The sequence below is a fragment of the Papio anubis genome, chromosome 3 (assembly GCF_008728515.1).
Source record: "Papio anubis isolate 15944 chromosome 3, Panubis1.0, whole genome shotgun sequence".
NCBI lineage: Eukaryota > Metazoa > Chordata > Mammalia > Primates > Cercopithecidae > Papio > Papio anubis.
Window position 1 is genome coordinate 86,787,004 of NC_044978.1, and position 22,365 is coordinate 86,809,368.

The 22,365-nt window shown below is 38.8% G+C and overlaps 1 protein-coding gene across 3 annotated transcripts in view; it reads left to right on the forward strand.

The window, feature by feature from the left end:
* SLC39A8 (solute carrier family 39 member 8) overlaps positions 1 to 22,365 on the forward strand; it is an 85,571-nt gene that overhangs the window by 59,578 nt on the left and 3,628 nt on the right. For 2 of the 3 annotated variants that reach the window (XM_009207261.3, XM_031664403.1), the window contains exons 7-9: positions 15,652 to 15,859; positions 16,078 to 16,262; positions 20,528 to 22,053. In XM_009207261.3, the coding sequence (XP_009205525.1) occupies positions 15,652 to 15,859; positions 16,078 to 16,262; positions 20,528 to 20,677 (543 nt within the window). In that variant the 3' untranslated portion in view covers positions 20,678 to 22,053. Of the gene's footprint in view, positions 1 to 15,651; positions 15,860 to 16,077; positions 16,263 to 20,527; positions 22,054 to 22,365 lie in introns of those variants that run through there. The other variant, XM_017958888.3, reaches the window with a different exon arrangement.

Here is a 22,365-nt window from a genome sequence, read left to right on the forward strand (position 1 = left end):
AATTTTAAAATGTCCTGTGGGGAATTAAAATGTGATAGGATGATGTCTGGGTCACTATATTAGTGTGGGTGGTCAGGGATGACTTCCTCAAGGAGAACACATTTAAGTTAAAATCTGAATTGTAAGAAGGAACCATCCATGTGAATTTCAGAGAGAATAATGTTATGGCTGAGGAAACAGCCAGTGAGAAGTCTCTAGAGTAGGAAACAGTTCAGTTGGTTTTAGGAACAGAAAGATGAACAGAGTAGGTAGGCACAGTGGATGCTTGTATAAAATGACATTGGAAAACTTTCTGGATAGAAATTCTTCTTCAAAGTAAGCATTCCTGTGTTCTAACACTTTAACAGTGTTAATAATGCAAGCCATTGGCTCCAAAATTACATTTTATTAAGTGTTATAAACTAAGAACAGGCCAGTCAGGAAAACAACTGTCTTTTGCAATCAATTTTTGCAATCTGTAAACAATAGATTATACATAGTGGATTTGAAAGCTCTAGGATGGTGCTTTTTTCCTCCTCAACGATTGGAAGTATTATTTTAAGTGTGTGTGAAGTGTTAGCAATCCTCAGAACACCTCAGCACATTAATTAGTTCAGTGTCTTCTACTCAAAACCAGAGTTACTTGAATCCTGGAGGTACTCCACCTTCCAGGATGGAGACTGGCAAACAGCAATAAAATAATTTCTTTCTTTATAGCAACAAAGAAAGTAGCAACAAGCTACTTAAATCAGAAATTCCTCATCTGAAAAACTCAGTTCTCTTGAGCAGTCTCTTGGCCTCTTATTGCATAGGCTTAGGAGTCAAATAGTCTGGGCACAAATCCTGACTTTCCCATTTTCTAGCTGTGTTGTTTTGGGCAAGTCCTTTCTTCCAGTGTCCTCATTTACTTCTTCTGTAATCGGGATGATGCACTCATCACAGGCAAACAGTGTCTTGCAAACAATAAATCTTCAACAGGTTATCTGCTTTCATTGCTAATATTCTTACTTTTATGCCCTCCCTTCCCAAATGATCTTCTGAAAAAATGTGTAAGTTCACAAAGTTAGATGCAAGATGGTTGCCAATAAAAATCTTCTGCTTTGAGGGCCGGGCGCGGTGGCTCACGCCTGTAATCCCAGCACTTTGGGAGGCCGAGGCAGGCAGATCATGAGGTCAAGAGATCAAGACTATCCTGGCTAACACGGTGAAACCCTGTCTCTACTAAAAATACAAAAAATTAGCCAGGCGTGGTGGCGGGTGCCTGTAGTCCCAGCTACTTGGGAGGCTGAGGCAAGAGAATCGCTTGAACCCGGAGGCAGAAATTGCAGTGAGCCGAGATTGCACCACTGCATTCCAGCCTGGAGGACAGAGCAAGACTCCTGTCTCAAAAAAAAAAAAAAAAAAATTCTTCTGCCTTGATCACTAGACTAGAGGGGGAGGCCTCTGAGGTCCATTGACTGAAATGTATTTTGATATTTCATTTCTCTACATAATTCAGCACCCCCCACCATTTAATTAAAAATAATATTTATTGAGCACCCATTAAATGCTAAATTCTTGGCTAAAAAGAAAAAATGAACTTGTCCTGCCAGGAGATTTTGATCCAGTTCTTCAACTTTCAGTAGCTAAGAATTGGCAAACAAACAACAAAAGCATCTCTGCACTGAATTTTATGTTATAGTGATGAATCAATTTGGAATTGATTAGTGAACTTTTTTTATGCACACCCTTTCCATGTTGTTCTTAAATGTCCATGTGTTTGCTCTTTGGAAAGATTGGAATACATGCTTCATGGGACAATGATTTGTGAACATGTCATGAGAGAAGATGTACTTTTACTATTACTACACCTTTATTTAGTCAGTCAACAAACACTCACTGAGTGCCTTCAGTGCTACATTCCGGGTGAACAGGAACAAACAACACAGAAAATAAAATTACTTATATATCCTAGGGATCACAGCTTAGCTTCTTTGGCATGGAGGCTCAAATCCTGTTTCTAAACATTTCTAGAGGTATGACTTTGGTTAATTTACCTAACCTTTCTATACCTCAGTTTCCTCATTTGTAAAATGGGGATCATATCTATATCGGGTTGTGAAGATTGAATGATGGTATATGTAAAATGCGTAGCACAGTACCAGAAGAATAGTGAGTGAGAATGTGGCAGGAGGCTCTGTTATTAGTATGAATATTATTATCACTACTGCTCTGTGCTCCAGTAGTGTATTCTGTATATTTCATGCCAAATTCTTCTTTTCTTAAATGCGTCAGCACATCTTTAGAGTGGCACAGTGACAGCTTTCAGAGGGAATGTGGTCCCAGTACTTTTATCCTGTGTGGCTCCTACTTCTCAAGCTCCATGTACAGAGTAGAGACAGCTTCTGTTGTCCTGAACTATTGAAATATAAACCAGGGTGCCAGTTGCCCCTTGCAGATAATAGCTTTATATTTGTCTCTCTGTTGGCACCTTGCCTATTCCTTATCACCCCTACTTGGTCCTAAGTACCCGTTCTGTTGTGGTTGCCGTTACCACTGGCTCTAATCTCTCATCTCATCTGTTTCTTTGCCTCTTGCCACTTTCCCAAAGCTCCTTGACAGTGTGTTTTTAGATCTTCTCTGCCACAGAAGTCAGTCTCTCTTTTTTTGCAGGTGAGTCACATGGAGTATATTGAGTGGGATCTTGAATATTTCAGTTCTTGACATAATTCATGTCAAATGTTAAGACATGACAGGCAGCTGCTGAATGGGGTTGGTTTCTCCACGACACCCCATCCTATTCCTGTTTTCTCATATGAATTATTCTGAAAGCCTTGATGCTGATCAGTGTACATATTCCTTATTTTGGAAACACTACTTTTAAGGATCCTAGCAACTGATTTCTCCAACTTACATTGAAACTTAAGAAATTTCTTGGTGCCTCCTGAATCCCTTTAAGATGTTGCAGTAAGAATGAGAGTTGTGTAGGCTGAGAGGTACATTTTATGGGCTTTTTATAAGAAACGATATCCTGTGTCCTGAATGTACCAGTGCATTAATGCCATCCTCATCTGTAGCAACAGTAAGCAGCCTTTTAGAGTGGTATAAATAGTCCATTAAGATAACCGTAAATATTTAACTATTATTTACTTTAGATTCCATTTGCAAAATAGTAGCAGATTTCTTGAAAACCTCTCAGGTTTCTCCTAAATTGTTCTTTTCAAGGCAGTAAAAATGCTATGGTCGCAAACTGAAAATAACTGATTATTAATTAAACTACTAAAGACCAGAACAACTTTACTCACATTCCACAGAAGGATTGGAGAGACAGGAAACAACTTGCAAGATTTCTAGAAATTGTCATTTTCTTGTTAATGGTTATTTTAATTAGCAAAGAGAGTTTTGGAAATAGTTTTGAGCTTTGCCCGAAACCGAATGACTGGAAGGTAAGTGCATTTGAATTATATTTGGTTACATGCATTAAAGATAAATAATTTATCCTTTCTCATGTGAAACTTCATTTTGGTTGTAGTTAGCTGACTTTTCAGGGTGAGGAGAAGGACCAAGTAATCACCAGCTATAAAATACAAACATTGAAATAATTGGAAAACCTAGTAATAAAAGCAACGCCTATCAAAACTTTATATTTATAGAATGCATTTAACTCTTTTTAGTATATTCATGTCTATGTAATCCTTTTTGTTACTTTTTTCATGAAAACTTATTTAATAGTATTGTGTTGTTGAATGAGCATTAGACTTTGGATTAGTCAAATCCTTTCCAGAGAGAGATGGCCCACTCAAATAAGGATAAATAATAGAGGAGAGACAATTTATAAAACTCTGATCAGGTGTAGGTGAATCACAGGGCAGTAACCTGAGGCTATTAACAGTGGAGCTGTCAACAACCTATGTCCAAAGGGAAAAGGGAAGAAAGAAGGTTCTCTAGAACTGGAAAGGAGCTAGTTTTGTATAGAAAGCTACTGTAAGTGGAACAGTGATCTTTAGTTGTGGACATAGCCAGCCTAAGTTACCTAACCTTCAAGGAGGGAGCCAGGGGAATAAATATCCCGATCCCCACTCCTCCTTCCCTCCAATTTTGTTAGAGCTCACTGTCTGGAACCTGCTGAGCACCTGGACATGAGGGCCTTTGATAGAGTGCATATAGGCTTTATGGGGAAAGAAGGGCGGAAAGTGGATCTGGAGGGAGAAATGAAAGATATATTGAATACTCTACCCCTTTTTCTCTCTATCAACCTCCAATCTTGTCCTCCATGTGGTTAACAAATGCATGTTCCTAACATAGGGGATGCACAAAATCCCATCAACTACCATATCATTCCCGTGATGTCTTTTACTAATACTGCAACCTGACTAAAATATTAGTCCCCAGCAACACTCTTCACATCAAATATTGGGAGAAGAAGATGCAATTAAGGAACATTAATTATAGCTGCAGCTCACTTCTGGAGCTGGTCATGAGGCCTAAACTGCTCATTATAGCGTCCCCCATTGACAATACCTTCTGTATTTACCACACTGTCTGACATCACCTTGACTGGATGAGTCATTTTCCAGTTAGGGCAACTGAAATCTTCATTTCTGGAAGATCTGAGTGCTTGGTAGTCTTGTTTTTTTTGGGGGATTGTTGCTATTTTCCCTTGACCAGGACTATCGGGGAGGAGTACTTAGAGGCATCCCACTGAATTCCCTGAGTTCTAAGCACTATCCTTGTCTTCAATCTGTAGCAGAAAATCAATTCCCCCGGATCATTAGGTGTGATAACCCTAGCTAGTTATAGTGACTTCCTCATCTCTGTTGGTTCAGGGGCATAAAGAACTTTAAATTGCCAGGAGTTAGTCTCTACTTCCAATGAATCAGAAAATGACCATGTTTCCTGGTATAAGAATTACTGCCTTGGATAGTAGGTCCATCAAACTCATCAAGTCCAAGGTTTTGGGGACAGGAGACAAGAATTCTTTTTTTTTTTTTTTTTATACTTTAAGTTTTGGGATACATGTGCAGAACGTGTAGGTTCGTTACATAGGTATACATGTGCCATGGTGATTTGCTGCATCCATCAACCCATCATCTACATTAGGTATTTCTCCTAATGCTATCCCTCCCCTTGCCCCCACCCCCCGAACAGGCACCGGTGTGTGGTGTTTCCCTCCCTGTGCCCGTAAGTTCTCATTGTTCAGCTCCCACTTACAACTGAGAAGATGCAGTGTTTGGTTTTCTGTTCCTGTGTTAGTTTGCTAAGAATGATGGTTTCCAACTTGATCCATGTCCCTGCAAAGGACATGAACTCATCCTTTTTATGATTGTATAGTATTCCATGGTGTATACATGCCACATTTTCTTTATCCATTCTATCATTGATGGGTATTTGAGTTGGTTCCAAGTCTTTGCTATTCTAAATAGTGCTACAGTAAGCATACATGTGCATGTGTCTTTATAGTAGAATGATTTATAATCCTTTGCGTATATACCCAGTAATAGGATTGCTGGGTCAAATGGTATTTCTGGTTCTAGATCCTTGAGGAATCGCCACACTGTCTTCCACAATGGTTGAACTAATTTACACTCCCACTAACAGTGTAAAAGCGTTCCTATTTCTCCACATCCTCTCCAGCATCTGTTGTTTCCTGACTTTTAATGATTGCCATTCTAACTGGCATGAGATGGTATCTTATTGTGGTTTTGATTTACATTTCGCTAATGATCAGTGGATGATGAGCTTTTTTTCATATGTTTCTTGGCCACATAAATGTCTTCTTTTAAAAAGTGTCTGTTCATATCCTTCACCGACTTTTTGATGGGGCTGTTTTTTTTCTTGTACATTTGTTTAAGTTCCATGTAGATTCTGGATATTAGCCCTTTGTCAGATGGATAGATTGCAAAAATTTTCTCCCATTCTGTAGGTTGTCTGTTCACTCTGATGGTAGTTTCTTTTGCTGTGCAGAAGTTCTTTAGTTTAATTAGATCCCATTTGTCAGTTTTGGCTTTTGTTGCCACTGCTTTTGGTGTTTTACTCATGAAGTCTTTGCCCATGCCTATGTCCTGAATGGTATTGCCTAGGTTTTCTTCTAGGGTTTCTAGGGTGTTGGGTCTTACATTTAAATCTTCAATCCATCTTGAGTTAATTTTTGTATAAAGTATAAGGAAGGGGTCCAGTTTCAGTTTTCTGCTTATGGCTACCCAGTTTTCCCAAAACCATTTATTAAATAGGGAATTCTTTCCCCATTGCTTGTTTTTGTCAGGTTTGTCGAAGATCAGATGGCTGTAGATGTGTGGTGTTATTTCTGAGGCCTCTGTTCTATTCTATTGGTCTGTATATCTGTTTTGGTACCAGTACTATGCTGTCTCGGTTACTGTAGCTTTGTAGGATAGTTTGAAGTCAGGTAGCGTGATGCCTCCAGCTTTGTTCTTTTTGCTTAGGATTGTCTTGGCTATACAGGCTCTTTTTTGGTTCCGTAAAAAATTCAAAGTAGTTTTTTTCTAATTCTTTGAAGAAAGTCAATGGTAGCTTGATGGAACTAGCATTGAGTCTACAAATTTGAACTGTATGGCCATTTTCATGATATTGATTCTTTTTATCCATGAGCATGGAATGTTTTTCCATTTGTTTGTGTCCTCTCTTATTTCCTTGAGCAGTGGTTTGTAGTTCTCCTTGAAGTTCTCCTTCACATCACTTGTAAGTTGTATTCCCAGGTATTTTATTCTCTTTGCAGCAATTGTGAATGGAAGTTTGCTCATAATTTGGCTTTCTGTTTGTCTGTTATTGGTGTATAGGAATGCTTGTGATTTTAGCACATTGATTTTATATCTTGAGACTGTACTGAAGTTGCTTAGCAGCTTAAGGAGTTTTGGGGCTGAGATGATGGGGTTTTTAAAATATATAATCATGTCTTCTGCAAACCAGCCTTGCATCCCAGGGATGAAGCCAACTTGATCATAGTGGGTAAGCTTGTTAATATGCTACTGGATTTGGTTTGCTGGTATTTTTTTCAGTATTTTTACATCAATGTTCATCAGGGATATTAGTCTGAAATTTTCTTTTTTTGTTTTGTCTCTACCAGGTTTTGGTATCAGGATGATGCTGGCCTCATAAAATGAGCTAGGGTAGAGTCCCTCTTTTCCTATTGTTTGGAATAGTTTCAGAAGGAATGGTACCAGCTACTGTTTGTACGTCTGGTAGAATTTGACTGTGAATCTCTCTAGTCCTGGGCTTTTTTTGGTTGTTAGGCTATTAATTACTGCCTCAATTTCAGGACTTGTTATTGGCCTTTTCAGGGTTTCGACTTCTTCCTGGGTTAGTCTTGGGAGAGTTTGTGTCCAGGAATTTATCCATTTCTTCTAGATTTTCTACTTTATTTGTGTAAGGGTGTTTAGAGTATTCTCCAATGGTAGTTTGTATTCCTGTGGGATCAGTGGTGATCCCACTTTACCATTTTTTATTGTGTCTATTTGATTCTTCTCTCTTTTCTTCTTTATTACTCTGGCTAGCAGTCTATCTATTTTGCTAATCTTTTCAAAAAACCAGCTCCTGGATTCATTGATTTTTTGAAGGGTTTTTCATGTGTCTATCTCCTTCAGTTCTGCTCTGATCTTAGTTATTTCTTGTCTTCAGCTAGCTTTTGAATTTGTTTGCTTTTGCTTCTCTAGTTCTTTTAATTGGGATATTAGGGTGTCAATTTTAGATCTTTTCTGCTTTCTCCTGTGGACATTTAATGCTATAAATTTCCCTCTAAACACTGCGTTAGCTGTGTCCCAGAGATTCTCGTACATTGTGTCTTTGTTCTCATTGGTTTCAAAGAACTTATTTCTTTCTGCCTTAATTTCGTTATTTACCCAGTAGTCATTCAGGAGCAGGTTGTTCCATTTCTTTGTAGTTGTGTGGTTTTGAGTGAGTTTCTTAATCCTGAGTTCTAATTTGGTTGCCTTATGGTCTGAGAGACTGTTATGATTTCTGTTCTGCATTTGCTGAAGAGTGTTTTACTTCCAATTATGTCACAGGTCTATTTTAGAATAAGCGCTATGTGGTGCTGAGAAGAATGTATATTCTGTTGATTTGGAGTGGAGAGTTCTGTAGATGTCTATTAGGTCAGCTTGGTCCAGAGCTGAGTTCAAGTCTTTAATATCCCTGTTAATTTTCTGTTTTATTCATCTCTCTAATATTGAAAGTGGGGTGGTAAATTCTTCCACTATTATTGTGTGGGAGTCTAAGTCTCTTTGTAGGTCTCTAAGAACTTGCTTAATGAGTCTGCGTGCTCTTGTACTGGGTGCATATATATTTAGGATAGTTAGCTCTTCTTGTTGCATTGATCCCTTTACCATTATGTAATGCCCTTTTTGCCTTTTTTGATCTTTGTTGTTTTAAAGACTGTTTTATCAGAGACTAGGATGCAACCCCTGCTTTTTTTTTTTTTCTTTTTTTTGCTTTCCATTTGCTTGGTAAATATTCCTCCATCCCTTTATTTTGAGCCTATGTGTGTCTTCTTACATAAGATGGGTCTCCTGAATACAGCACACTGATTGGTCTTGACTCGTTATCCAATTTGCCAGTCTGTGCCTTGTAACTGGGGCATTTAACCCATTAACATATAAGCTTAATATTGTTATATGAGAATTTGATCCTGTCATTATGGTGCTAGCTGGTTATTTCACCCATTAGTTGATGCAGTTTCTTCATAGTGTCAATGGTCTTTACATTTTGGTTTGTTTTTGCCATGGCTGGTACTGGTTGTTCCTTTCCATATTTAGTGCTTCCTTCAGGAGCTCTTGTAAGGCAGGCCTGGTAGTGACAAAATCCCTCAGCATTTGATTGTTTGTGGTGACAAAATCCCTCAGCATTTGATTGTCTGTAAAGGATTTTATTTATCTTTCACTTATCAAGCTTAGTTTGGCTGGATATGAAATTGTGGGTTGAAAATTCTTTTCTTTAAGAATGTTGAATATTGTCCCCTACTTTCTTCTGGCTTGTCGTGTTTCTGTAGAGAGATCCGCTGTTAGTCTGATGGGCTTCCCTTTTTAGGTAACCTGACCTTTCTCTCTGGCTGCCCTTAACATTTTTTCCTGCATTCCAACCTTGGTGAATCTGACCAAAACTTGGTGAATATGTGTCTTGGAGTTGCTCTTCTTTAGGAGTATCTTAGTGGTGGTCTCTGTATTTCCTGAATTTGAATGTTGGCCTGTCTTGCTAGGTTGGGGAAGTTCTCCTGGATAATATCCTGAAGTGTGTTTTCCAGCGTGATTCCATTCTCCCCATCACTTTCAGGTACATAAATCAAATGTAGGTTTGGTATTTTCACATAGTCCCATATTTCTTGGATTCTTTGCTTGCTCCTTTTCATTCTTTTTTCTCTAATCTTGTCTTCATGCTTTATTTTATTAAGTTGATCTTCAATCTCTGATATACTTCTGCTTTATCAATTTGGCTATTGATACTTGTGTATGCTTCACAAAGTTCTTGTTCTGTGTTTTTTGACTTTATCAGGTCATTTATGTTCTTCTCTAAACTGGTTATTCTAGTTAGCAATTCCTCTAATTTGTTTTCAAGGTTCTTAGGTTCCTTGCATTGGGTTACAACATACTCCTTTAGCTCAGAGGAGTTTGTTATTACCCACCTTCTAAAGCCTACTTCTGTCAGTTCGTCAAATTCATTCTCTGTCCAGTTTTGTTCCCTTGATGTTGAGGAGTTGTGATCCTTTGGAGAAGAGGCATTCTGGTTTTTGGATTTTTTAGCCTTTTTATGCGAGTTTTCCTTCCTTTTGGTGGCTTTATCTACCTTTGGTCTTTGCTGTTGGTGACCTTCGGATGGAGTTTTTGAGTGGTCATCCTTTTTGTTGATGTTGATGCTACTGGTTTCTGTTTGTTGGTTTGTAACAGTCAGGTCCCTCTTCTGCAGGTCTGCTGGAGTTTCCTGGTGATACACTCTATACCCTGTTTGCCTGGGTATCACCAGCATTGGCTGCAGAACAGCAAATATTGCTCTCTGCTCCTTCCTCTGGAAGCTTTGCCCAGAGGGGCACCCATCAGATGCCAGCCGGAGCTCTTCTGTATGAGGTGTCTGTCGAGCCCTGTTGGGAGGTGTCTCCCAGTTAGGAGGCACAGGGGTCAGGGACCCAGTTGAGGAGGCAGTCTGTCCCTTAGCAGAGCTCGAGCACTATGCTGGGAGATCTGCTGCTCTTTTCAGAGCTGGCAGTAACATTTAAGTCTGCTGAAGCTGTGCCCAGAGCCACCCCTTCCCCTGGGTTCACTGACCCAGGGAGATGGGAGTTTTATCCATAAGCTTCTCACTGGGGCAGCTGCCTTTCTTTCAGAGATGCCCTGCCCAGGGAGGAGGAATCTAGAGAGACATTCTGGCTACAGCGGCTTTGTGAAGCTGTGGTGGGCTCCGCCCTGTTTCAACTTCCTGGTGGCTTTGTTTACACTGTGAGAGGAAAACCACCTACTCAAGCCTCAGTAATGGTGGATGTCCCTCCTCGCACCAAGCTCGAGCATCCCAGGTTGACTTCAGACTGCTGTGCTGGCAGCGAGAATTTCAAGCCAGTGGATCTTAGCCTTCTGGGCTCCATGGAGGTGGGATTTGCTGAGCAAGACCACTTGACTCCCTGGCTTCAGCCCCCTTTCCAGAGGAGTTAATGATTCTGTCTTGCTGGTGTTCCAGGCACTACTGGGGTATGTAAAAAAACTCCCGTAGCTCGCTTGGTGTCTGCCCAAACAGCCACCCAGTTTTGTGGTTGAAACCCGGGGCCCTTGTATAGGCAACCTAGGGAATCTTTTGGTCTGTGGGTTGCAAAGACCTTGGGAAAAGCATAGTATCTGGGCTGGAGAGCACCGTGCCTCATGGCATGGTTCCTCACGGCTTCCCTTGGCTCCAGGAGGGAGGTCCCTGGCTCTTTGCACTTCCTGGGTCATCACTCTGCTTCTGCTCACCCTCCGATGGCTGCACCCACTGACTAACCAGTCCCAAAGAGATGAACTGGGTACCTCAGTTGGAAATACAGAAATCACCTGCCTTCTGCGTTGGTCTCACTAGGAGCTGCAGACTGGAGCTGCTCCTATTCGGCCATCTTGCCTGTCAGTAAAAATTCTTTAAGTAGTGTATTAGGCATAAAAATAAGATAGATTTATTTATTTATCTGTTTATTTAGAGACAAGGTCTAAGTCTGTCACCCAGCTGGAGTGCAGTAGCGTAATAATAGCTCACTGTAACTCTCCCACCTCAGCCTTTCGAGTATCTGGGAACATAAGCTCATGCCACCATACCTGGGTAATTTTTTTTTCTTTTTTTTTTTTTAAAAAAATGGAGTCTCGCTCTGTCACCCAAGCTGGAGTGCAGTGGTGATATCTCGGCTCACTGCAAGCTCTGCCTCCCAGGTTCACACCATTCTCCTGCCTCAGTCCCCCGAGTAGTCAGGACTACAGGTGCCCACCACCACGCCCAGCTAATTGTTTGTATTTTTAGTAGAGATGGAGTTTCACCATGTTAACCAGGATGGTCTCAATCTCCTGACCTCGTGATCTGCCTGCCTCAGCCTCCCAAAGTGCTGGGATTACCTGGGTAATTTTTAATATATTTTTCGTAGAGATGAGGTCTAGCTATGTTGCTTTGGCTGGTCTCGAACACCTAGTCTCAAGCATTCCTCCCCCTTGGCATCCCAAAGTGCTGGGATTACTGGCGGGAGCCACTGAGCCTGACCTAGACCCTTTTTACTCTCACCTCTTGGTTCTTGGACTTGTGCATTCTCTACAGAGAGATGACATCATATGCTTGGCTGCCGAACCTATGGACAGAACTCCAACCTCTCAGGGTGTTATCTCTTGGCTTGTACCCTGGCTGAGGCTTCATCAGGACATCTCATCATTCTGTCAAACGGGTTGCTACTAGAGGGTGCAGGTGATGTGATCCATGAATTATATGGATTGAGCCCATTGTCTCACTTCCTTTGCTAAAAAATGGTTAGGAGATAGTTTTCACAGGAAACTTTGGCTATATATATCAACTTTGGTGCGCTATAAGTCCATGAATGATGGTGCTTGCAGAGGCACTGAAGGCAGGGAAGACATATATTGTATATGTCTATCTTTGTGAGTCCAAGAGCATCCCCTTATGCTGGGAGGAATCCAATAGAATCATTCTGCTACCACATACAGCCAGTGATGGCTTTCTGGGGGCTCAGCATCAGCCTTGGCTTTTGAAGGTTGGGACTTCTTTAGTGCTGGAAAGCCAGATCCCCCTTGGTAGGGGAAGAGAATGCTGAACCTATATATAGCTTCCCTCAGCACCACTCTGGCACTTTATATGTGGGCCCATTAAGCAAACATTTGGATGGCTGAGGAAGGATACTGAGTGACAATCAGATCTTCTTGTTCACTTTATTATTGAAACTATCCTCTGTGATAGCCTTTTATGAGATTTAGTGGAATAGAATTAGATTCTCATTCTGCACTTATTAAAAGAGGCTCATCCATATATTCTTCACCTCCTCCTTTGTGTCCTTCTTGTCTATGTCCTTATCTTTCTCCTCCTTTTATCTCCTCCTTTTATTCCTCTTCCTGCTCCTCTTACTCATGCTTGCTCACTTCCTTCTCCTTCTTCTCTCTGTTTTCTTTTTCCTCCTTCTCCACATGCCTCCACCTTGTCCTCCTCCTAATCATCCTTCTCTTTGTCCTCTTCCTCATCCTCCTTCTCATCCTCCTTGTACTTGTCTTCCTCCTCCTCCTCCTCATTCTTCTTCTCCCTTTCCTTGTCCTTCCTATTCCCCCAGACCTCCTCCTCCTCTACAGCTTTCTCCTCCTTCCTTAAACTGTTCTGCAAGTAAACCCGTTTGTTTTCTCCATTTTAATTTCTAAGTACTTTTTTTTAAAATTTTGTTTTTTCCCCTCCAATTTATGTTGGGATTCAACATAGTCTCCCTCTATTTTTATAACTTTGGTGTATGATATTCTTTCTCTCCCATTCTGATAATACTACACATTGCTTTGACTTTCATCCCCATTAATAACTAAGTGAAAGGTGTTACGAGTCTTGCTGAAGATTACACGGTAATTCTTCTCAGAGCCAAGCTTGAACTCAGTTCCAGATTCCAGACTTAGGGTCTTTTCACTAGGTTGAGTTGCCTCATCATTGCTGAGGGTAGAAATAGCCTCATATTTAGAGTAAAACTCAGACAAGAAAGCAAGGAAGTGAACAACAATAACAACAGAAAACAAAAATTTAAAAAGGAAAGAGAGAGATAGGCATAGTCACTAACTTAACTACAGGAACTTGAATTTAGTTTCTCTCTGCTCAGTGATTTAATTCTAGGTGAATTAGAAAAGAAGTTTCTGTGAATGTTTGCCTACTTTGGTTTGTTCTAAAACTATTAAAAATGTATAACTCTTACCGTGCTCAACAGTATCATTTGGGACCAAAACTCATCGAGCTAATATGAGGCATAATAAATAGAGTCAGTAATATCTGTACTTAGAGGTAAGAGAATCATTCCTGATATATTAATTTAATTTCTTCTGTAAAATTAAGGGTGTTTGTATACAGATTCTGTATGTGATATCAGGTAGTCAAGACTTGGTTTTGTAGTCTTCTACTGAAATCATCACAATAAGGAAATTTTAAACATGTAATTAGATAGATTGGAAGATGAAAACAACTGCTTTAATTCAAAATAATTTCATTAAGTATATCACGGCAGTAAGTTTTACAAAGCCCAGGTCACTTCCTCTGTGGCATTCCCTACGACCACCTTTGTTTCTCTTTCAGCTGTAATTGCTTCCCGCTCTGGGGCATTTTTTATGCAAACCACCCGATCCACCTGTGCTAAATTATGATTGTTTATTGTGTTGTGCATTTAAGATATAGCTATACAGTAAAGAAATCCACATTTTACGAAAAGATAGAATTATTTTTATGCAGATAAACTTTGTTTCTTAAAATAAACAAGATTCGATACTTATTCAATGTTGTGTCAGGTGTTCAGGAGAATTTTCTGAGAGGTGGGGAAGTCTCCTTGGAATTACCGTCAGATCCTATTACAGAGAAGAATCCCCCTCCCGATATGTTTGTAGTAGTAAAGCACTGTTGCCAAAAATGCCCACTTACTCTTTTTTTGTATCCCTGGGTAAGTTTACCAACCTTTTCGTGCTTTAATTTCCTCAACTATAAAATGATGGTAACAGTTGTACTTTCCTCATAGAATTGTTCTAGATGAGTTCGGTATTTGAAGTGCTTAGAACAGTGCCTAGCACATTAGAAATGCTATATGCCTTTGCTGTTTCTATTTCTACTACAACCACATTGGTGATGACAATGATGATGAATCCTATTACCAACAGTTTCCCATTCATTTCATATTAATTAAAAAAATATATTTGCTCCAAATGCTTTTATCTGTGCCTACAAACAAAAATCCAAAGGTGCAGATTTGCCACTAATGAAACAGTAAAGAGATGTACTGCAAGATTTAAGGTTGATTCTGAAAGTGTTGGTCCCCAAAGTGTTCGGAGTAGTGAAGTGACATTGGAGTAAATGTAAAACCTCTCAGATGGTTGCTCTGAAGTAAGCCCTCTCTGTTGGATATATATTGCAATTTTTTAAAATGTATCCGTATATATTATGACTTATTTCTCCAACGTAAATACACCTCTTAAAGACAGAAGCTGTGTTTTCCATTTCCATGTATTTCCCATAGCATTCAACAGAGTGTTCTACAGATTTCAGATGTTCAATAAATATAATGATTAGCTGCTTAGGCAGAGGTGAGAGGAGGAGAATTAGGAATAAAATGTTCTCCAGTTAATTGCAAACTGCTTTTGTACTTAAAAATGAATTTGCATTTTATCTTTTTCTACAACTTCTGGAAAGTGTTTTAGTTGGCATTTGTCTGTACAATTTGATTTGATTTTGTACAATTTTGTAAATTTCCTAGAAATCTAAATTCCTACAAAGAGTCCATCATAGGGTTTTCTATTTTTATTATTGTTTCTACATGAAAAGAAGTGTTAGTGTAAAGGCTAGCCTGTTCCATCTACACTTCATGCAATTTGTTGAGAAAATAATTAAGCTTTGGAGCTTGTAGGAACCATATTGTTACAACCTAAACCCTCCACATGGTACCTGGAACACAATGGAAACTCAATAAGTTGTTGATAAATAAACAAATCATTTAGTACAATGTCTTCATTTTATAGTTGAAGGAACTCTGTGATAACTTGCTCACTGTCACATGGTGGCATAGGAGGGATTAGAACAAATGTTCCTGATATCATCATGCTCTAGTTGTGGATTTCATGTTTAAATTGTAACATGAAAAAGACTTTAAGTTTAGTCTTTGAATAACTTCCTTCATTTTAAATCTTGTGTATAAATAAATTTCTTAGGTTAATATCTGCTGCATTTTAGAAAGGCAGTAGGAAGAAGTTTATATAAGTCAAAAGGATTGTTTTAAAGGGAAAGTAAAGGAAAATGTCTGTTAGTGGCTTATTCAAGGTGTGTCAGTTGATTAATTTCCTTTCTCTCAACCATAAGTCTTATTTTCTCTGTTATGTATTATTAGGGTTTCCTAGTTACTCTAAAAGACTTTCTGTTGGAACAATTTGTTTTTTTCAAGACATAACCCATCTCCAACTTGTCTGTATTTCTGAGACTTTCAAGAAATGTTGGTTATCATTTTAATTGGTTTTCTGCTAGGATGGAAAAAAAGAGCCAAGTTCATGTACCTGTTTGAAGGGGCCCAAACTGTCAGAAATAGGGACGATTGCCTGGATGATAACGCTCTGCGATGCCCTCCACAATTTCATCGATGGCCTGGCGATTGGGGCTTCCTGCACCTTGTCTCTCCTTCAGGGACTCAGTACTTCCATAGCAATCCTATGTGAGGAATTTCCCCACGAGTTAGGTAAGGAGCTCTGCTCATATTGTAAAAGTCTGCTTACTTCTTGATTTCAGTGGAATGAGACTTTTCAGGTGACATGCTCTTAAAAGCCTTCTGATGCACTAAAATGAAGACCTTGTTGGACATTGATGATTATCTTTGATCTCATCCAGAAATTAAAAACAAAAACAAAAACAAAAACAAAACCCAACTATTCACTTGATATTTTCTTCTTCTTCTAGGAGACTTTGTGATCCTACTCAATGCAGGGATGAGCACTCGACAAGCCTTGCTATTCAACTTCCTTTCTGCATGTTCCTGCTATGTTGGGCTAGCTTTTGGCATTTTGGTGGGCAACAATTTCGCTCCAAATATTATATTTGCACTTGCTGGAGGCATGTTCCTCTATATTTCTCTGGCAGATATGGTAAGAAGCTTAAAATTTGTATTTTGTTTTAATTTAAAATTTGGAAATGAGTATCTGGATTATGAGTTAACTATGGCTGGCCTTCTGCTTTCCACAGTGCGGAAGGCCTTTCTGTTGTAATTCAAAACATTCCCATTTCAACGGATCATTCTACTTGAGTAGTTTACACTAATAGTAATTTGAAACTGATCCTCATTGATTCTTTAAAACATAATCATATTGTTTGAAGGTGAAATGATTTGTTTTTGTTGAAGTAGAGATATTTTCCTCTATCTCTATTCCCCTTGTGGCTGGCACATCTTGTCTTATAGTATGTCCCTATAGGACTTTTTCTCCCTCTTTTGTGTCTGTGTCACATTTGGAAGAGGAATAACTTATCAGAGTAAATAGCATTTTGTTATTTCAAAGTTCTAAACAGTGACAGCTTTTTGGGTTAAACTAAAACTGGTACACTAAAATTGGTAAAATTTTGACAATATTTATTTGACATAGTATATATTTATATCTGTTCAGTGTCTGTGTCTTTGCATCTGTGTGTGTGTGTGTGTGTGTGTGTGGTGTGCTCAAAAGAGTGTGCATGGCTGGGTGTGGTGGCTCATGCCTGTAATCCCAGCACTTTGGGAGGCCAAGGTGGGCGGATCACAAGGTCAAGAGATCGAGACCATCCTGGCCAACGTGGTGAAACCCTGCCTCTAATAAAACTACAAAAGTTAGCTGGGCGTGGTGGCATGTGCCTGTAGTCCCAGCTACTTGGGAGTCTGAGGCAGGAGAATCGCTTGAACCCGGGAGGTAGAGGTTGCTGTGAACCGAGATCGTGCCACTGTACTCCAGCCTGACAACAGAACAAGACTCCATCTCAAAAAAAAAAAAAAAAAAAAAAGAGTGTGCATGTGTGTGTAAGAGAGAGAATATCCTGTACATTTTCAAATAAATCATGGACATCTTTCTAGAAAATGATAATATGGTAGTGTATGAAAATCAAGGACTATTTCTTTTGTATTTGGAACTGGATGTATTACATACATGATTTAATAATTTAATTTTTTTCATCTGCATTCTTACCTCCAAATTATATTTGTCTAGCTCTGTTCATTGTTCTCTGCAGACCCTCAGAAGAGCAAGGATTTCATCTCTTAGAACCAATGCTACATTTACAACTTTTTTCACAAATTAATGTCTCATACTGTCTTATAGTCGTTTTACTTTCTGATATAAGAACAGAATCTTATTAGAGTTGCTCAGTTTAAAGAAATAATGCTAAGAAATAATACTCATCCTGGAGTGAGCAAAATAGGCACAGTTCAAGGAGCTTTTCCATTCGTGGGGCTTTTCCTCTAGAAAGAGGGGATCCTGAAATTAAACAACAACAACAAGAAATCACACAGATGACTAAATAATTACAAATAATAAAAACTATGAAATAAGAAAGCAGAATATATGATGAGAGATGATAATAAAGGAATCTAGAATAAACTAGGATTGGCTAGCAGAAGTGTTTTAGCAAGATATAAGGTAAAACGTGAAGGATTTAGTCCACTGAAAAATTAGAGAAATACAAGTTCTGGTAGAGGTGATGGTAGGTGTGAAGATTTTGCTGGGTAAACTTGAGGTCGTGAAAGAATGGGATAGGTGAAGCATAGAGAACGGGTAATGGAAAAGGAGAAAGAGAACATAAAATGAGGTAAATTCCATCCCACTGATTGATTCAGTTGGGGAAAAATACTGCTTCAGTACTTTTACTCTTGGTGATGCCTGAAAGAACTAGATATTCCTATTAAGCTATCTGTTCTAAAACCTTTGAACATCCAAAGTAAATGACATCGTATCGCCCCTCCCAGCGTTCTATTACAGGAGCACCTTGTTTTATTGCACATTGCTTTCTTGCACATTGAAAGCTGTGGGCAACCCTGCCTCAAGCGAGTCTGTCAGTGCCATTTTTCGAATAGCATGTGCTTATTTCCTGTCTCTGTCACATTTTGTTAATTTTTGAAATATTTCAAACCTTTTCATTATTATTATGATATCTGTTTTAGCGATTTGTGATCAATGATCTATGATGTTACTATTATGTTTCAGGGTGCCATGAACCACATTCGTATAGAATGGTGAACTTAATTGACAAATGTTGTGTGTGTTCTGCCTGCTCCCTAATCAGCCATTCTCCCATCTCCCTCTCCTTGGGCCTCCCTATTCCCTGACACACAACAATGTTGAAATTACACCAATTAATAATCCTACAGTGGCCTCTAAGTGTTCAAGTGAAAGGAAGAGCTGCACATCTATCATATTAAATCACAGGCCAAAATGATTAAGCTTAGTGAGGAGGGCATGTTGAAACCCAAGGCAGGCCAAAAGCTAGACTTTGTGTGCCAAATAGCCCGGTTGTGACTGCGAAGAAAGGATTGATGAAGGAAATTAAAAATCCTACTCCAGCGAACACACAAATAATAAGAAAGCAAAACAGCCTATTGCTGACATGAATAAAATTTAAATGGTATGGATAGAAGATCAAAGCAGCTACAATGTTCCCATAAGCAATAGCCTATTTCAGAGCAAGGAATAACTCTCTTCAGCTCTATGATGGCTTACAGAAGTAAAGAAACTGCGGAAGAAAAACTGGACGTTAGCAGAGGTGTGTTCATTAGGTTTAAGAAAGAAGCCATCTCTGTGACATAAAAGTGCCAGGTGAAGCCGCAAGTGCTGATGGGAAGCTGCAGAAAGTTATCCGGAAGATCTAAGATCACTGATGAAGGTGGCTACTCTAAACTAATAGATTTTCAGTGTAGCTGAAACAGCCTTCTGTTAGAAGAACATGCCATCCAGGACTTTCCACACTAGAGAGAAGAAGTCAATGACTGGTTTCAAATCTTCAAAGGACAGGCTGACTGTCTTACTAGGGACTAATGCAGCTGGTAACTTTAAGTTGAGGCCAATGATCATTTACCACTCCCCAAATCCTAGGGGCCTTAGGAATGATGCTGAATCTACTCTGTGCTCTAGAAATGGAACAACACAGCCTGGATGATAACACATCTATTTACAGCATGGTTTAGTAAATATTTTAAACCCACTGTTAGGACCTACTGCTCAGAAAAAGAAAATAAATTCCTTTCAAAACATTACTGCTCATGGACAGTGCATCAAGTCACCTAAGAGCTCTTACGGAGATGTACAAGGAGATGAATGTTGTTGTTGTGCTTGCTAACACAGCATCTATTCCGCAGTCCATGGATCAGTCCATGGAGTAGTTTGGGCCTACAAATCGTATTTTTTCAGAATAATCTGTAAGTCTATAGTTGCTGTAGATAGTGATTCCTCTGATGAATCTGGACAAAGTAACTTGAAAACTTTCTAGAAAGGACTCATCATTCTAGATGATATTAAGAACATTTGTGATTTGTGGGAGGAGTCAAAATATCCACATTAACAGAAATTGGAAAGAAGCTGATTTCAACACTCATGGATGACTTTGAGGTGTTCAGGGAAGGAAGCAACTGCAGAGGTAGTGGAAATGGCAAGATAACTAGAATAAAGGAGACTGAAGATGGGACTGAATTGCTGCAATCTCATGATTAAACTAGAATGAATGAAGGGTTGCTTCTTATGGAGGAACAAACAGTGATTTCTTGAGACAGAATCTATTCCTGGTGAACATTGCTGAAATGACATCAAAGGAATTAGAATATTCTACAAACAGAGTTTATAAAACAGGGACAGAGTTTGAGAGGATTGCCTCCAATTTGGAAATAAGTTCTACTGTGGGTAAAATGCAGTCAAACAGCATTGCACACTACAGAGAAATCTTTCATGAAAGAAATAATAAATTGATGTTGCAAATGTCATTGTTGCCTTATTTTAAGACATTTTCACAGCCAGTCCCATCTTCAGCAACCACTACTCTAATCAGTCAGCAGCCATCAAGATGGAGTCGAGACTCCACCAGGAAAAAGATTACAACTTACCGAAAGCTCGAATGATTGGTAGCATTTTTTAGCAATAAGGTATTTTTTAAAATTCTGGTATATACATTGCCTTTTTAGATATTATGCTATTGTACACTTAATAGTCTACAGTATAATGCAACTATATCTATTGTATGCACTGGGAAACCCGAGAATTCATGTAACTTACTTTATTGAGATGTTTGCTTTATCACACTGTTCTGGAACCAGACCCACACTATCTCTGAGGTATGCCTCTAAGTGACTGTTTTGTGGTTTGCCACAAGATGGCAACAATTATCTAACAATATATCTGTCTTCTAGTTTCCAGAGATGAATGATATGCTGAGAGAAAAGGTAACTGGAAGAAAAACCGATTTCACCTTCTTCATGATTCAGAATGCTGGAATGTTAACTGGATTCACAGCCATTCTGCTCATTACCTTGTATGCAGGAGAAATCGAATTGGAGTAATAGAAAATGGAAGATGGTGTTGTTAATAAAGGCATTTAATAGATAAAAACATCTCCAAAAGGGATTTTGAAGCTGATCCTATTTAGTTAAAAAGATAATTTTGCTTTCAACTGTAGGTCAAGAAAACTAATTATTGGTGTCAGTCTGTGAAATAGTCCATTATTTGTTGTTAAAAATGCTTCAGAAGGTTTTCAGTGTCAGTCGGAGATGCCTGGTATATAGGAATCTTTGGGAAATGCCTATTTTTCAGTATTTCATGCATACTGGATATCACCATGAAGCAAGAGACATGCATTCTATAATCATGTAGACACTCAGACTCGGGAAAATACAAGTTACCTCTTGAAAGCCTTTAAAACTCTATGGTAGGATCAAAGGTTCAAGTGGTTTCAGAGAGGTTTTATTTCAATTAATTTGTTCTAGTGCTTTCAAGAGCAAGTACATCAAAATGTAGAAGGTAAAATGTATGCAACACTAATATAAATGATTCCAAGTCTTTAAAGAGCCAAAGAAAAAAAGATTTCTCACAACTTTTTGTTCTGTTTTGTATTTCAATTAGGAACTTACAGGATTATTTTGAAAACCGTTCTAAAATAATAGGAGTTAGGAAATTAATAAAGTTTTGCTAGCCCTGCTAAGTTCAGGCTTAGAGACTTATCGCTAAGTGTAAACTTCACCAGATTCACGAAAAGCTGGATAGCTTTTTTTCTGACTTATGTTGTGGTTGCACCCCTCACAAATGGCAGAACAGTATGTAAAGCTGGTAACACCTCAGTTTCAGTGCACCATGTGTTTGCTTTGTGAAGGTGAAGAATATGTTGGTTTAGAGCAAGAAATTGGATGTAATTTTATGCAATTTACTTTTAAAGACGAACATAATTATTTAGCAGAGAATATTTTAATAAATGCAAAACAACAGCTGGACTGCTGTACATCAAGGACTGATTAACTGGAAAACATATGTTCCTTATGTGTGATCGAGAGCCGTTCAGAAAAGACTTCTTTTGTGTTCAGCCTACACTTTTCCATATGGTATACCTTGAAAAAAATTAGCACACCATGGTTATTTTTCTACCTTTTATAAAAGATAGAGCCTGTTTACTCATTTAGAAGATAGAGAAAATTGGTCTAAAATTGAACATCTTAGATTCACACTCCCAAGTCACTTAAGGAAAGATGATTTGATGGTGAGGAAAATGATGGACAAAGCCCAACAATGATCTCAGGAATTACATTTTCCAACAGACCAAAAAATGTTTTCACGTAGCAGCAATGCGGATTTGGTGAATATTTAATATATATTTTAGTATATATTTCACTTTATGAACTCCAATTAAAAATTGTTTGACCAAATAGTAAACACCTTTTGAAACCATGCATTGTGTCATTTGTTATTTAATATGGGTCCTGTTGAGTGACTACCATGTATCTGGTATTATGGGGGAAAGATATAAATAGGAAATCAGTGATGTGCTCAAACTGCAAATCTAACCCTGCCATGGCTTATTTCTATACCAGTTGCTTAGCATGGCCAACCCGAGAGTCCACTATTTTAATAGTCCCTGAATAGTAGTATGATGATTTCTCATTGCTTAGTAGGGCCCTACCTAGTAGACTGTTTCTGATTTACCACATCTAAAAGGGTTTCTTTAATGAGGTGCTTAAAGTTTTAAAAAGTGAACTAGTTG